The sequence below is a fragment of the Chrysochloris asiatica genome, unplaced genomic scaffold (assembly GCF_000296735.1).
Source record: "Chrysochloris asiatica unplaced genomic scaffold, ChrAsi1.0 scaffold00020, whole genome shotgun sequence".
In the NCBI taxonomy this organism is placed as follows: Eukaryota; Metazoa; Chordata; class Mammalia; order Afrosoricida; family Chrysochloridae; genus Chrysochloris; species Chrysochloris asiatica.
The window spans coordinates 14,120,634-14,138,173 of NW_006408538.1; the positions used below are offsets into that span (position 1 = coordinate 14,120,634).

General features: G+C 44.9%; 1 protein-coding gene across 1 annotated transcript in view; it reads left to right on the forward strand.

Annotated features, from left to right (window-relative positions):
• Positions 1 to 4,419: 4,419 nt before the first annotated feature.
• Positions 4,420 to 17,540, forward strand: part of EIF4EBP2 (eukaryotic translation initiation factor 4E binding protein 2) — a 27,580-nt gene continuing 14,459 nt past the window's right edge. The window contains exon 1 of the mRNA XM_006835855.1: positions 4,420 to 4,564. Coding sequence (XP_006835918.1) covers positions 4,420 to 4,564 — 145 coding nt within the window. The remainder of the gene's footprint in view (positions 4,565 to 17,540) is intronic.

The window sequence follows — 17,540 nt, forward strand, 5'->3', positions numbered from 1 at the left end:
AGATGAGTAGGACTCAACTATGTGAATATGTTGGTTTTCTAAGCTGTCTAACAAACTTAGCCGCTTCATAGAAAACATTTCTTATCTCCTAGTTCTGTGGGTCAGGAGTCTAGGCATGGCTTAGCTGGGGTTGCTGCAAGATCATAAACAAGGTGCCAACCAGGGCTGAACTTTCATGTGGCGGTTTGAAGGATTCACTGCCAAGCTCACTGAGGTTGTTGGCAGAGTTCATTTTCTCAGGTTTCGTGGCAGTTTTTTGCCTCAAAGACAGCAACAGAGAGAGAGGGGACTCTAGAGTCAGTCTTCTAGAAAGACAGTATTAACAACTTATTCACATAACTGACACCCCATCAGTTTTATCATAGAATGAAGTTACATCTCCTACTCACACTTGAGAATATGAACACCATAAGGGGGTGGAGTTCATAGTCATTACCTTAAAGTTTGTTCTCTAGAGAGAATAACCAGGCAAAGAAAATTGCATGTACAAAGACCCTGTGATGGGATTAGAAGCACAGAAAGTGAGGGCGAGAGAAGTAAAGATGAAGCCATATCATGCAGGGCCTTGTTCAAAATGTTGAGCTTTATTCCAAAAGTAATGGGGAGTTACTTACAAAGGCATATGAGATTAAGCTTGACTCTCTCAGCGGAAACCATGCAGATAAGAAGGAAATAGGGAGACATATGTAAAACCCTGAAAAGAAAAAAAAAAAACTTCCATGAATCGTCTACCCAGCAAAGTTGTCAATCAAATATGAGGAAATGTAATAAAATGTAATAAAAACATTCCTGGATAAAAAGAAGCTAAGGGATTTTGTCACAGCCAACCCAGTGCTTCAAAAATAATGGGGAGCCATATAATCTAGTGCTCACTGTCAGACATTGTTGTCCTGAATCTCCTGACTCTAATTCAGTGGGAATGGATAGATAACCCCATCACAATCCAACCAGAAAACAAGGAGTTATCAAGTTAGATGGATGCTCTGTGAGGTCAGCTTTGTTCCTGAACCCAGAGCTGGAAATATACCAGGAGCTGAGTATGGATATATGAATGAATTGGTGAATAGATGCAAGCCAGGTAGATTGTGCCGAGCTGGTATTACTTAGAGCTGACAGGGAGAATCAGCCTGCCAGTAATTGAGTCATGGTCTTCTAACCTGAACTCAACAGCACCTACCCTGTCATCATGCAAGGATTCCCACTGACAACTCCCAGCTCCACCCAAGAGAGGACAGAGGTTCCCCAGGGCAGAGTAACTTTTTTCTTAATGGGAAGTACCCACTTTTGGCTCCTAGGGTCTGTACATCATGTGCTCTGCCTCAAGGCTGTAGCTGGCCCAGGGTGTGACACACCATTCACTGTTTTGATGAGAGTGCATTTCCATATAAAAAGTGTTCTCACTGGTTGGGGATCAAGCAGATGCCATTGGAAGAATGGGGTGTGGCATTAAAAATGATGCCCCCCCCTGACATGGAGGTCATCTTGAAGGTAGTAAAAGAGAGCTGTATCTGGGAACCATCTGCTAAATATTGGGATGGAGCTGGAAGAGCAGCTACGAGTGCTAAATTGTTGTAAGCAGGCAGATAACAAACTGGTTTCAACAGAGGGCTTTATTGAAGTAACTCTGAAGAAGCCCTATATATTTTTCTGTAGTCTACAGCTATAGATGAAAGGCATCACCTGTTAAGACCTGAAAAGGAGAAAAGATTGAGCCCAAGCATGGCTTCCTCCAGGGTACCCAACAGACAGACAGATAGACAGACAGATGCTGCTATCCTGCTGCCTTGTCTCAGCTCTTAGCTTCCGTCCTTGGGTCCATTTTTGTGGGTAATCATAATCTCATCAGCCAGAAATCTTGGCTCCTCCTTACCTTTAAGCCTCTGAAGAACACTCTGAGAATGCAGGATCACACCTGCAATTTTTTTTAGATGAGAAAAAAAAGGTTCAGAGCTCATGGGCACTCAGCAAGTAGGCAATAGAGCCAGCATTTGAGCCAAGGCATGTTTGATGGCAAATTCTATGCATGGTGGACTGCTCCCAACAACAGGTAGAAGCTACAGCAGGTGACCTTGTCTAAGTTTCCTCATATGCTGTTGTTGTTAAGTGCAGTCTAGTTGGTTCCAACTCATAGCAACCTTGTATAGGGTTTCCGAGAAGCAGTTGGTGGGTTTGAACTGCTGACCTTGTGGTTCACAGTTCTGTGCTGATCCTACAGCGCCACACCAGGAGTCCTCCTCACCTGTAAAACAGGCATAATAATACCTACTTTGTATAACTGCTGTATTAGAGATTAAAAAAAAAAAAAAAAAATCTCTGAAAGGCCTAGTACAGTGCCTGACACAGTTTAGATGCTTATAAATGTTATCTCTTCTTGTTCTTTTCTCAACACATCCTGTCTCTTAAATTTTAAGAACTGAGGAAATGGATGCTGCTCCTACCTCCAATGAGTTCAGTGCCTGTTATGACAAAGGCAACTTGAAGCCATTTAAGTGCAGGAGATCAGGGGATACAGGAGGAAAAGCCATCATACATACAATTCTGGCTGTATGACCTCTGAGAAGTCACTTACCCTCTTGAAGCCTCAATTTCTTCATCTGTAAAATGTGGATAAGGCTAATAAGCTACGTCACAGGGCTGTGGCTTGGATTAAATGAGTTAATGGTTGTGAAAATGCTTTGTATAGTGGAAAAGTGTTATCTAACCATAAAGGCTATTATCTTTGTGATGCTAGAGATCTGGCATGGGTGGCTACAGGACTGGGTGGGGGCCAGCCTCCTCTGTCTCTAGGAGAGTGAGCAGAGGGAAAGGGGATAGTAGGCAAAATGCAGATGGCTTTGGGAGAAATGAGTCAGGGGATGTTGGGTGGTTAAACATTGAAACATATGAGTACAGGAAACACACCCCAGGATCTGGAGATATCCAGATCACCTTCATTTTGTGAAATTCCAGTAATATTAACCCATTTTTAAAATATCAAGAAAGGTTTGTCAGAATCTGGGCAGTGTATCAGGTATGGATCTAGGCAGCACTGTATTTGTGGGATCACAATGGAATTTTCAGTTTCCTGATCCTCAGTTATATGCATAACTTCATTCAGAGACTATACCCAATTTATACGTTTGAGTCCCCATGAGGTCTAACTAGCCCTCCCCTGGTATACCTTAGGTGAAGGGGCAGAGATAGCTTTTTCTTTTAAATTCTCACCTGCTAAACAAACTGTTTTGTTGTTAAGTGCTGCCAAGTCGGTTCCGACCCATAGCGACCCTGTATAATGTTTCCGAAGAGCAGTTGGTGAGCTTGAACCGCCGACCTTGCTGTTCAAACTTACGTTGAAGTCCAGCGCATTAACCTACAGCGCCACACCGGGGGACTCAAACTGTGGCACATCTACATTTCTCACCTGAATGTTGTTGCTGTTCTAAGTGCCATCGAGTCTGTTGCGACCCTCTATAAAGTTTCGGAGGCTTTAAATCTTACTGGGCGCAGAAAGTCTCATCTTCCTCCTGCAGAACAGCCGGCTGACTCGCGGACCTTGTGGTTCTCACTCCAGTGCTTATCGGAAACCTGAAAAGGGCTTTAGCCACACTAGATCTGTCTGTTCATGACTGAGCTAAGAGTTATCGCTCTACCTTCCACAAAGGCAGTTTAACAAACTTCGCCCACAGGCTAGCTCTGTGCCAGGCGATATGAGGCAAAGAGGACCCTGGCCTCAGTCTTGAAGAGATGACAATACTGCAGAGAAATCAGAAAAATAGACGACGCTCACGCGAACGGTGGATACTGGTCATTACTCTGTGCTCAGGAGTAAGGGGAGCACAGAGGGAGAACTAACGCTGGCTGTGGATGGGGAAAGTCAGTGTAAGTTCCACAATGGGAAACAGTCCTGTTTACTGCTATATTCCACCTCCTCGTAGGACAGTGCCTAGTACACAGACAGCGATCCACAAAGATTTGTTGAGTGTATGAACGATGTGAATTAAGGCTGGGATCTGCAAACTACTGGTTCAAATCTGGTCAGCAACCTGTTAAGGGTTAAGTCCCATCCCTCCCCAGCCCCGCTCACTCTGCACGCAGCAGCCTCGTCCCGCCCGCTTACGTCACTTCCGGCAGACCCACTTCCCTGAACTCCCCCTGGCTCCCGCCTTCACCCGCTTCCGGCCCTCGTCGCTTCTGCTACCGCTGCTGGAGCTGCTGGCGGAGGCCGGAGGGACGGGCGGCGGCGGCGGCGGCGGCGGTGGTGGCGGCTGAGAGGGCGGCGGCGGGAGCGGAGCGAGAGGAAGCAAGCGAGGAGAGAGCGGAGCGCGCACAGCTCCGTCCGCTGTTCCACCCGCCTGAGGAGCAGGAGCCGCCCGGGCCCCGCAGCCTCCGCCGCCGCCCGCTTGCTCGCTGGACAAAGCCCGAGAGCCCGCGCCCAGAGCTATGTCCTCGTCCGCCGGCAGCGGCCACCAGCCCAGCCAGAGCCGCGCCATCCCCACCCGCACCGTGCCCATCAGCGACGCCGCGCAGCTACCTCATGACTATTGCACCACGCCGGGGGGAACGCTGTTCTCCACCACGCCGGGAGGTGAGCGCAGGCCGCCCCTCCGCAAGCCCCCTCAGCCCCCCAGGGCCGGTACCAGCCTGAACACGGGTCCTGGTGAACCCTCCACGTCCTGTGCACCTCGTTCGGGGCAAGTCCACTCTGGGCCGCTTCGGCCTCCCCTTCCCCGGCTCCACCAAAACCCCCGGAGTCTGCCTTCGGGGCGCTCCCCAGCTTCGGGAACCCTAACTGTGCCTTCTGTTTTTCCCGCAACTCGATCCAGTGCGCGTCCACTTCGCGCGACTCGAAAGACAAAAACCCTTGTTCCCGCAGCGTGGCACGTTTACGCACGCACCCCAGTTTTCGCTTCCCTGGCTGCTTCCTCGTCCGGCAAATCCGTCTTCGTTGCCTTGTATTCGCTCGTTAATTTTCACCTCTTGCAGTGAAATGTGTTTATGCTCGTAAATGTTTGATTTGGGCGCAGTCTTCCGGGCCTTGTTAGAAAGGAATCTGGGGAGAGTGATTCCGCTCGTGGGACCCTGCAATGACTTGTTTTGCTGCTTTTAGAACACAAGGAGGAGGCTGGAATGCGGAGTGTGGAAGCCTCGCCCAGCGTTATCCTGCTTGGACAGCATTGTTTACTTTGCTGGACGAGGCCCCACGGGTGGGGGGAGTCCCCGGCCGGGAAGCCTAAGTTAGAAAATAATGCTCAACAGCCGAGGTGGGTGAGGGTGAAGAAACGCTGCCGCCTAAAGGGGCGGCTTGGGGTCGCGCGCCTTTGGAGATGAGTCCGAGCGGCACTGCCAAGCAGGACACCCTTGTCGGGTTGCCTGAAATTGGGGAAGGGGCATATGGAGAAAGGCGGTGGGTGCCTCGGAGGGAGATGCTTGGGCATTGCTTTTCCAAGTACGCTCAGAAACTGTTTACAAGTAACACTGGGGTAGAGGTGAGGAGTGTAGAATGGGTCACGGAAAAAGGAGCCCAAAGGTTGTCTGTCCCCTGACTGGGATGTCCTCCAGAGGGAGGAGACTGGAGAGCCGGATTGCAGGGCGGTGTTGCAGAGAATGGTGCTTCATATTTAACTTCTGAACTTTGCCGTCTTTTGGTGATAGGGGTGGGGTGGGGTAGGTGAGAGCTTTTGCTAGAATCTGGGGTAGGTGAGAGCTCTCGCTAGACAGCTGGCAGCCCCTACTGTCTGTGGTATTACTAGGGTCCTTCACAGGTTAGACATTAACCAGTGGGGTGCAGTTAGACTTGGGCCATAAATCCCTTGTGCACAGTGACAAGACCTGTAGACTAAGGAGACCTGGCCAACCACAAGGGATAAAAATCGAGGAGAGTGCTTTACAGAGAAATCTGGTCAGGCCACTCTAAGGGAAGATTGGCTGCCTTGAACGACTTTAAAATGATCCATACTCAGGAGATGTCATCAGTGTATTTGGAGTGCTGGCTTTAAGGAAGTGTTGACTTTGCAGAATGGTAGAGTTCCTATTGAGGTGGGTTATTCTGTTGGTGAAACCTCCTCCTGCTCTGTCTACTTTATGACCAGCCCCCTGCATTTGAGCATGCCGAGATCTTGCTTTTTAATCTTGAAGAATCCACTCCGGACAGACCTGCCTTGAACTTGAACTGATAGTTCATAAGAAATGGATATTGTTTTTCTAAGGTGATGAAAGGGGATTTTATAAAAGTATTCTTTTAAAGATAAAAGCCAGTAAGTGCCACCAAGTCCTTTCCAATTCATAGTGACCCTGTATAGGAATTCTGAGGAGTGACTGGTGGGTTTGAACCACCGACCTTGCGGTTAGTAATCCAGTGCTTTTCCTACAGCCCCATACTAGGATTCTAAGTCTGGATTAGTTCCTAAAATGCTTGGAAAGATTCTGCCAGGAACACTGATTCATTTGCCCCTCCTTCATACCCACACTCACCACTTGGTTCTCAGATGTCTACATACATGTTTTTTTGTTTATAATTCAGGTACTTGTCATCTTGTCTTATGTATAATGTTGAGCCTGTGTTTATTGACAGAGCACATAATAACACGGATTCTTAACACTGGGGCTTATACTGTTGTTAAGTGCTGTCCAGTCGAAGTGTCTAAAAGATGTTGCAGTTGGGTGTAATCACTATTTTACAGCTGTTAATTCAATGCTGTTTAGGTGTTCGGTATTTATTGACTTATTTTTTTTCACTCTTTGGGGTTTCCCCCTCTTGGATCATCTCTTTTGCTGTACCTCTCCTCATGTAATTTTATTATCCTGAGCCAGATTGAGCTGTTTTGGTGTTTGGTTACCTCTAGTCATCTGAATGAATGTGGTTGGGAAGCAAGTCAAATTTTGCAGGCTTAGCTTTCAAGAGGGAACCTAGAGCTAGGGGGCATGGAGGAAGGCAGAATCACCGTGAGTACTATCCAATTTGTCTAGGTGGAGCTGATGAAATAAATGAAATACAGATGGGTTACATGCGATACTGTAGTGAGTAATGGTTATCAAGACCGATCTGTGAGTGTTGGAAATGCAAGGGTAGATGTGTTTTAGCAAGGAAGAGAGCGATTATTTCTCCAGTCTAGGAGCGGAGGTCTCTGGGACCACCAAACGGATAAGAGCCGAGAACGGGACCCCACCAGAGAACTCGGGATGCCTGAGATGGAGACAGAGATTATGACATGGAGGGATGAAGCGGCTGGGGACTTTGGATCCAGAGAGGGAGAGGAACTGTGGGCCGAAAATTGAGGGGGGAGGGGAAAGCGTAGAGCACAGGCTTCTAGGATATGCCCTTTGGTCGATGAGTGGAGGGGATTGGAACCATGGCAATGTATTGATATACGATGGAATGAATATGGAACTGAGGTTCTCTCATGTAAACTATCGTATAACTCACAATAAAACATTAAAAAAAATTTGCAGGCTTGGTGTAATACTTTGCAGAAAAAGTGGCAATAGAGTGGAAAATTCATTCCTTGCTCTGAATAGGCTTAAAGTCTTGATTAGGAGAAAGGGGTATAAGATCTTTAGTTCTGTAATGGTTTAATCAAGTGCTAATTTATGTGCTTCCATCTTGAAAAGATTTTGAAAAATGACAGTAGTGTTGTGTTGGAAATCGATTTAGTGATAAGAAAGGGGATTAGCAGTTCCTGCCTCAAATGTCTAGAAACTTTCTGGTGCATCATACACATCAAAGCATTCCCGGGTAACAGTTGGTGTGCTGAATGCACTGAATGATCAGACATTCACAACATAGTGGTGGTGTTTATGTGCTGTGGAGTCAGTTCTGACTCATAGTGACTCTGTACAGGGTTTTCGAGGCTGTAAACATTTACGGGAGCAGAAAGCCTCATCTTTCTCCCATGGAGCAGCTGGTAGTTTCAAACTGCTGACCGTGAGATTAGCAGCCTGTTTTGTAAATTTATGATATTGCTCTTGAGAGTCCTTTTAGCCTTTAGGGATTATAGGATGCAATTAACCCTTGAATAGCTTTCTCAAAATTGCCTTCCTGTGGTTTGAGAGTCCCTGAGTGGCTCAAACAGTTACTGTGCTCGGCTGTTAACCAAAAAGTTATACGTTTGAGTCTATCCTGCGGGTTCCTCAGGAGAAAGGCATAGTGATCTGCTTCCAAAAATCAGCCATTGAAAATCCTATGGAGCTCAGTTCTCCTCTGACACACTTAGAGTTGTCCTGAGTCAGTTGACTTGGTGACAGCTGGTTTGGGTGGTTTAGGAAATAAGAGGTAGCTGCAGACACACTGGCTAACGCCTCCTGGATTTCCCAGATTGCTGGAAGAGTGCCATTTCTTACTATTAAGAAGAGGAAAATTTTTTGCTGAGTATATACAAGGGGGAAAAATGCCCTTGGATTTAGGATATTTGGTTCTTCTTTTGAGACGCTATCTTTGATTTACTTATTTATTTTAACGTTGAGTTTTAACGGAGAATAAGATTACTATGATGGGACCTAATGCTTTCATTTTATCATTGAAGGAAACAGAGGCCCTGAGAAAGTAATTGATTCATTAGTATCATGCAGCCAATGAATGTCAGAGGGCAGCCTTGAATTTACTGTCCTGATCACGATTTCCAGTTTTTTTCCTTCACTATTTTAAGATGCTTATTTTTTTGGGAAAGGAAGTTTGAGAACATTCAGGGAGACTTTTTTTAATGTACTTCGTTCTGCTAGCATTTTTGTCTCCTGAACAGTCTCCTTCTGAGCTAGTGGTGCTCTGGTGAATAGGTAGAAACTGAAAGACTTCTTTTGGCCTTTCTTGTCTTTCATAACACCCTCATCCAATGTGGGAAAGTAGCTGTTGCCATAACAAGAGTAGTAGAGGTGAACTATGATGCCCTAAGATCACATTCATACCCAATCCTTGCTCTTTATTGGTTTCAGGGGCAGAATTACCTGAAGGCCAGTGGAAGGATAGAGATAAAGGAAGAGGCAGGAAGAAGAGAAAATAACCCGCTTGGATTGAGCTATATCAGAATAAGAGTATTTTGGAGTAGTCTTGATTTTTAATCTAGTTCCTTTCTTGGGAGTAATGAATAGAAGAACAGTGTGTGCAGAAATGGGAAAGGAAGACCAGTTTCAGATTATGTCATCAGATTTCTAGCTTCGTGATTTGGTGCTGAGTTTATTCTAGACCATTAACTCCTGAGCCAACAAATATACTTATTTGGCTCTCTGGCTTCTGTTATTGGCCAAACAACTTCATGATTATGTGTGAGAAGTATATAAATAACTCTGAAAGATAGTCACCTTGCTTTGTTATTGAGGAAGACGGAGTTATAGCCGAATAGTGTGACTTCACATTTGGAGTAAGACACCATAGGATAAGCTCTTGACCTCAGAGTCAGTTTGAATTGCAGGGGTGGGTAGTTCAAACCCACCAACCACTCCTTGGAAACCCTGTACAGTGTCACTGTGAGTCAGAACCAACTCGAAAGCACTTAACAGCAGTCATTCTATAGGTGGCATTTGTGTCACAGGTAGAGCTTTCATCTTCACTTCCCAGTTAGCACACTATGTACACAGCCACCACCCTCCTGTCAGTGGTCATCTGCAGGCTGCTGGTCCTGGTGTGATGCTGTAGGATAAGCACTGGACCTAAAGGTTGGCAGTTCCACCAGCCGCTACTTGGAAACTCTGTCCAGGGTCGCTGTGAGTCAGCACCAGTTCCATGGCAGTTAACAACAAATGGTGCTGAGCAGGTTTCAGTGACTCTTTCAGAAGAAGGATTAGGAAAAAGGCCTGGAGGTCTGCTCTGAAAATCAGCCAGTGAAAACCATGTAGATGACTTTCATGGGGATAGTGCAGCAGTGGACAGCATTTCATCCCATTGTGCTTGAGGTCACCATGAGCCAGGGGCCCACTGACAGTTAAAAGCAAACATTCCATGGGAGATTCAACTTTAGTGTCACATTCATCAGCTGTCACAATATCTATTGAAGGAGATGTATTGAAAGAGATATTTTTATATTGGGTTTATTTTTGTTGGCTAGACACTGAATTCTGAGCTTGGTGAAGGCAATGGATCCCATCCTCAAGCTATCTAGCCTTGCGCTGTGTGGAAGTGAGAGCCTCTGCTGGACTCCTGTCACATAGTCTAAGGGGGAGGGAAGGCAGTTCTTAAGGCTGGTCGTGCTTCATGCATGAGAGACCTGCAGGGTGATGCATCTGGGAACTGGTGCTGCCAAGGGTATTCAGCCAAGACTTTTTAAGGGTTGGAGCCTTGAAGACAATTTTTTTCCCCCTTTTTCTAAATTTTATTTTGTTTAGAATACACAGAGAAAAATACATGTCAATTAATCAGTTTGTACAGCTACAGTTTAGTGACATTGGTGACATTCTCAGGTGTGAAACCATTCTAACCCTCCTTTTCTGAGTTGTTCCTCCCTTCATTAACAAACGCACTGTCCCCTAAGGTCCTATCTAATATTGCCAGTTGGGGTTGTCAGTTTGATCCTATATTTGATGTTAAGTGCCTTTGAGTCAGTTCCGACCCATAGTGACTCTGCATAGGGTTTCCAAGGAGCAGCTGATGAGCTTGAACCGCCAATCTTGCAGTTTAAACGGCTTTGCAGTCCTGCACATTAACCCACAGCGCCACACCAGGACTCCAATATAGATAGATCTTAAATAAGCACAATGCTCAGAGCAGACCTTTATTTTATTTCATTTTTTAACTAATTAAGCTAATGTATTACTTGGTTTTAAGATGACTTCACAGGATATTTTAGGTTTAGGGTTGAAAAATTATCTTAGGGCAATACTTTCAGAAGTTCACACCCCTTCTGTGACTGCAGAAAGTCTAGTTGTCTATGAGAATTTGAAGTTCTGTTCTGCATTTTCCCCTTTTTGATTCTTCTGTAGGCTCTTTGATCAAAATGTTAATGAGTGGTGTTTGTTGTTAAGCACTGTTGAGCTGGTTCTGACTCTTAGCAGCTCTGCAGAGGCTCTGTAAAGGGTTTCTGAGGCTTTAAATCAAGCTCCCAGCCCATTGTTTATTGTGAATGTTGTTGTTATGTGCCATCGAGTCGGTTCTGACTTACAGCGACCCTGTATAGGGTTTCCAAGGAGCAGCTGGTGGATTTGAAATGTCAACCTTGTGGTTTACAGTCCAGCGCCCATCCCACAGTGCCACACCAGTAGTTGTTGTTGTTAAGTGCTGTTGAGTTCAAGTCAGTTCTGACTCATAACGACCCTGTATAGGGTTTTCAAGGAGCAGCTGGTAGATTTGAACAGCTAACTTTGTGGTTCAAAGTCCAGTGCTGATCTTACAGCGCCACGCCAGGAATCTTGTCCAGTTCAGTGTTAGGTACTATCCACTTCTTCTGGTCTCATGGTCGTTGTTCATGGAGGCACATAGCCACACATCCCACACCCTCCTCCTGTTGCTCTCCTTCCTCTGTTGCTCAGGTGAATAGAGACCCTTGTGTGCCTGCAAACTTTGCTTGGAACTTGCAAACTTTGAAGATCCTAGGTCCTACACAAATAGCCAGTTGGTAGAAAAGAAGCTCTGGACATGCATTTAGGTTCCTCGGGCTATGCCTTGAACATGGCTGTGACCCTCCAGATCCCTTGTGGTGTTTGGTTGTTGGGTTAGCCATAATGAGCAGCCTCCGCAGCTATTCTTTTTGTTTGGTCCCTGCCATTTCAACTTTTTACAGGTGTATAACTTACTGGGAGGGTCAGAGAAAAAGAGGAAGACTCCCAACGAGATGGGTTGGCCAAGTGGCAGCATTGATGGACTCAAGCATGGCAACAGTAGTGAGGCTGGCCCAGGATTGGGCAGTGTTTCATTCTGCTGTGCGTAAGGTTGCTATGGGTTGGTACTGACTCTCTGGCACCTAACAACAACAACAACAACAACAACAACAACTTACTGGTAGCAATGACAGTAATAAGCTATACCACTCTACTGTCAGTCACGCGCGTTTCCCATTACTCCCTGCTCCCTCCTGCCCATTAACCACTAGTAAACTTGAGCCTCTATACACTTGTCTTTCTTGTCTTTTTATACAAGTGAAGTGATACAATATTTGTCCTTTTGTTGGCCTGTTTCATTCAGCGTAATGTATTCAAGCTCCAGCCATACTGTAGCATGTATTCCATTGTATGTGTAGACCACACTTTGGGCAGTTTTTATAGAAGGAGGTCGTATATATTTTGGCGAAGCTATGTTGTTAAGTGCCTTGGAGTCAGTTCTGACTCAGTGACCCTGTATAGGGTTTCCAGGGAGTGACTGGTGGGTTTGAACTGCCAGCCTTAGGGTTAGCAGTTCAGTGCTTATCCTACAACACCACAGGTTTAATTAATGATGTGTGTGGAGATTCACAGATCAGATGGGGTGAAGTTAATGTGGGGAAAGCTGGTTTATCTGGTTGGAGAGGAAGGGGAGGGTGCCTGAGCTCTTTGTTGGTGAGTGGAAAACTTCATTTTGATCATCTTGGCTGCCAATCCTTTACGTGAGCAAATTGTTTAAAAGATGTTTGTTCCGATGCTCATATTAGAGTAGAAATAAGTAGAGATTTGTAGATATACAACTCACCGAAGAGGTGAGGCCTAGGCTGCCACTTTCCAATTTGTTTATAGTGACATTTTGGTTTGTGAGTATCTTAACACCTGTGTGCTTGATGTACAGCCAGTTTTTAAAGGCCTTTCTTTCACTGTTACTTGGATCCAAGAGGTCATTGTTTACATCTGCATAACCTCTGAGATCTAGATGAATTCCTTGACAAACAGAAGTTGTTTACTTAATAGAATAGTTTAAAAAAATTAAAACTTTAAGGGTGAGTTGAGGAGGTCTGGTAGCATAGTGGCTACAAGTTGAGTTACTAAACACAAGGTCAGCAGTTCAAATCTACCAGCTGTTCCACCAGAGAAAGATGAGGCTTTCTGCTCCCGTAAAGATTTACAGTCTCGGAAACCCTATACAGGGTCGCTATGAGTCGGAACTGATTTGAAGGCACATAACCAATCACCACCAAGGGTAAATTTAATGGGAACTGGAATTCAGTATTCTGTGTATATGATCATGTCATCTGTGAAAGATGCTCTGGTGGCACTGTGGCTTTGATGTCGGTTGTCCACTTCCATAAAGATTTATATTCTCACAAACTGCATTTGGGTTGTTGTAAGTTAGAGTCATCTCAGTGGCAGTGTTGGTTTGTCATCTGTTGTTCTTCTTTTTAACTCCCCTCACTTGATTTTTGGGTTTTATTCTCTTTGATTTATTACATTAATTGATTATTGAATGGTAAACCAATCTTGTACTCCTGAGATAATTCCCACTTGCTCACGATGTGTCATCTTTTTTATATGTTGCTGAATTTATTTTGCTGATATTTGGTTGAAGATTTTTTACATCTATGTTCATAAGAGATAATGGTTTACTGGTTTCTTTTGTGATTTCTTTGTCTGGTTTTGGTATTGTTAGTGTTAAGTCCTTTTGATTTGGTTCCTACTCACAGTGACTCTGCAAAGCGTTTCCAAAGAGCATCTGGTGGGTTTGAACCGTCGACCTTGTAGTTCGCAGTCCAGTACTGATCTTACAGTGCCACACCAGGGCTCAGGGTAATATTCACCTCATTCAGTATTTTTTTCACCTTAATGTTTGTAGCTGCAGTGCTGATTACTGACTGATTAAGATAAGCCATTCCTTTTTAGCTTCTAAGAGTTCCTTATCAGAAAATGTGAGGCTTGTGACTTTTCATTTCTAGATGTCCAAATGAATCATAAGGGCCTTAGAGGCAGCTCAGCTCATCACCAGAGACTGCTTATGTTTTATGTTGACATGAGTCCTTTCTGGTCTAAATTCCGAGAACTGATTTATGAACAGATAGCATCTACGAGCCATGATCTAGCCCAGTGTTCTCCAGTGGGATTTTGCCTGTTAACAACTTTGTTGAGAGGGTTCAAGCACCTTACCATAAATCAAAGTAGAAGGTGCTGTGTTCTTATTTTTTAAATAAGACATGTTGGTTAAAGAGGAATGAACTTGACCTTAAGAGCTTTGAACATGGGTGTGAACTGCAAGGCCCCACTTTACACACCCCTTTAAAAAATATCCTGTTCCTGTTAAGGTGAGCTCAAATAGAGAAACTGCTCACATGGACATGAAGGGCTTGAAGCAAATCCTTGCCACGATGCTTTTAGCTCACCACAGTAGCAACAATAAAAAAAAATCTGCGTCTGAGTGGACCCGCACAGTATTGTTCAAGGGTCAGCTGGAGTTGAAACGGAAGCCCGGTTTGGATGGAAGTGTTTTCCCCATACCAATGGCAGTGACCCCTCACTAATTATTAGCACTACGCACAGAGGCATGACCACACAACTATGAAGTCTAAGCCACAGAATTGGTTCAGGTTACAGGCAGTAGCCTGGCAGATCCAACCTACGTTTTCTTGGAATCAGAACCATTTCTTTTTTTTTTTTTTCTTAGAACTATTTCTTTTTGTGGAGAAAATTTATTTCAAGGGGGATGTTCACATCCAAGTAGGAATGGATTTATGTGATCTGCAAAGGGGCTTCAAAAAACTGATGGAAAAACTCCTTGTACTTTAATGTCATTCAGACTTCCTGATGGTCCAGGCTGCTGTTCTTGTTGTTAAGTGCCATTGAGTTGCTTCTGACTCATAGTGACCCTGGATAGAGTTTCCAAGGAGTGGCTGGTTGGTTTGAACCACCAACCTGCAGGTAGCAGTTCAGTGCTTATCCTACAGCACCACATCAGGACCCCAGGTTTAGGCTGTTGTTTCTTGTTTAGAGCTGTCAAGTCAGTTCTAACTCATAATGACCCTGTATAAGGTTTCCAAGGAGCAGCTGGTAAGTTTGAACCAATGACCTTGTGGTTCAAACCAACATTGCGGTCACTGCTTTATCCCACCCACCCCACCACACAAGATGACTTAAAATCAGTAGAAGATTATTTGTTCTGCTTGGTTTGTGATTTGTATACCAATTTGAAACTGACACAGCTCTGAAGATCATCTGGTTCAAGTCATTTTGCATTTGAGACTTAAGAGAACCAGATTTGTCTAGAGCGTCTCGCTTGTTTGTGCTGGTCTTCTAACACCTGTGTCAGCATGTGACTTTGCAAATACCTTTAACTTCCCTGGACATTCAGCTCTTCATCTGAAAAATGAGAGGCTTCTACAAGCTACTCATTCCCTAAGGCCTCTTCTGACACTGCTATCCCAAACCCTCTGGTGGATTTGAACTTGCGAACCTTGCAGTTAGAGGTCTGGTGCTTATCTTACAGTGCCACCAGGGCTCCTTTTGATACTGTTGTTAAGTGCTATCAAGCTGGTTCTGACTCATAAGGACACTGTATAGTACTTCCAAGGAACGGCTGGTAAGTTTGAATCTACATTGTCTGAATAGGTGTCCTAAATGAATGTGCAGGGAGCCATTCTTTGACATTGTTAAAGTGCCCTTGAGTTGGTTTAGACTCTGAGTGACCCTGTGTAAGGTTTCTGAGGAGCGGCTGGTGGATTTGAACTGTGACCTTTCAGTTAGCAGTCCAGTGCCTATTCTACAGTTCCACATCAGTAGTCTCCTTTGACATTGTTATTGTTGTTAAGTGCTGTCGAGTCTGTTCCAAGAGATGCTGCTTATGGTTTTCGAGGAGTGGCTCGTGAGTTTGAACCACTGACCTTGGGGTTCAAACCGATCTTGCAGTCCAGTGCATTAGCCTGTAGCACCACACCAAGACTCCTATGACATTACTGTCTTGAAAATCTTTGATCCCAATTATTGAAACTCGGGGCTGATTGAAAGAGGGTAGTGATTGGCATTCCACTGTTTTAGGTGAACAAAAGACCCCAGGTTCAAATATATTTTATGGTGGTGGTGGTGTGCTACGAAGTTGGTTCTGGTTCATAGCGACCCTGTACAGGGTTTCCGAGGCTATAAATCTTTACAGGAGCAGAAAGCCTCATCTTTCTCCTGCGAAATGGCTGGTAGGTTCGAATTGCTGACCTTGAGGTTAGCATTCCAACTCATAACCACTATGCTACCAGAGCTCCTAAATATATTTTATAGAGACCATTTTATAAAGTCTTAAATAGTACAAAGACAAGACAAAACAAGAACAGATCCTCCAGATGGAGGAGGCTTGTGATCATGATAGCATCTGAAGCATTCACCTCCACATGACCATTTTTATAGTGCACAGAGAATAAAGGAATTCCATCACAAAATCCCTGCTGGCTGCAGATCAGTGCATCACAAATGCAGGCTGGACTACAGAATAGTCCAGAAAGGGAAGCTTACAGAAATTCTATGAGGCCTCTTGGGCCATGAGTCATAACCATGAGATCCTAGTACCCCAGTTTCTATTAAAGAGGTATGCCCAAGGGACGTTATAGAGGGAGGCTGCCCGTCTTTGTATTCTGCAGTTTGGGCTGTAGGTGCATAAAGTAGTCAAGAAGGGCCTCTAGATTTGTCAGTGCTCAAGATGGTGTTAGGACTCTGACTGTTGGTGGCAGTTTTCTGTGGGCAACGTGTCTTCAGACATTAGACTTGAAGGCACCACCAATCCTGCATGTCTTTCATTTACCAGAGTAATTTAGATGTACTAAGTTATAAGGTCCTGAGTCTCCTGTTAAGCCTCTTGTGGATGTAACAATGTTCCCTTCCTTACTTGACTTTATTAACAGTGTAAGGTGGTTGTGCACAGGGAATGTGGGTTTTTGTGTTTTTTTAAATAATTTATTGTGAGTTATGTGATAGTTTACATGGGAAAACATTAGCTTTACATTCATCCTAACCTGTATCATTTCATTGCCATGATTACATCCCATCCATGCATCATCAAACCACAAAAGGGTATACCCCACAAGCCTGCCCCTCTCCCTCTCTGGGTCTAGAGTCCCCAGATGCTCTATCTCCTGGACTGAAAAGTCAACCACTCCCATTCTTTTGCTAGAAACCATCTACCTTTACATTCCAGACCCTCACAGTCAATCCTGATAGCAATTATTCACTATTGTACCTCAAGAGTCCTATCTCCATCTCCTTTCATCAGCCCCGCCCAGTCAGATTGGATACTACTTAGTGGAGATTTTACCTTCCTCCGCACCCTCTGGATCTAGACTCCCTCTTGAAAGCTTGTAAGCCAGTCACTTGTTGCCTTTGTAGCCCTCCACCCGCCATTTTGGGTAGCCAATGTCCAAGTTGCCCATCCTTGTTTAGTCTGTGTATTGAGGGGGTGGGAATGATCCTCGCTGTAAGCTGTAAAAATTTGTTCCCTCTTTTGAGCTACTGCATCCATAGGTGTAGGTCAAGTTCATCAAATAGTATCAGATCACTCCTTTTTCCCTCTTCTTTCTTCTATCATCTGATCATCAAGCCATTGAAGCCAGGTCAAGTGGGTGTGATCTGCAAGTGCTCTCTTCTTATCAGCTGGACGCTTCACTCTCCACTCTAGTTCTCTGTGGCTATGTCACTGACTCTGGGCCCAAGAGTCCCCAGGTCTTGCCACACTGCTGGCCAACCAGGTCTCCACGCGGGTTCACAGGAGTCTA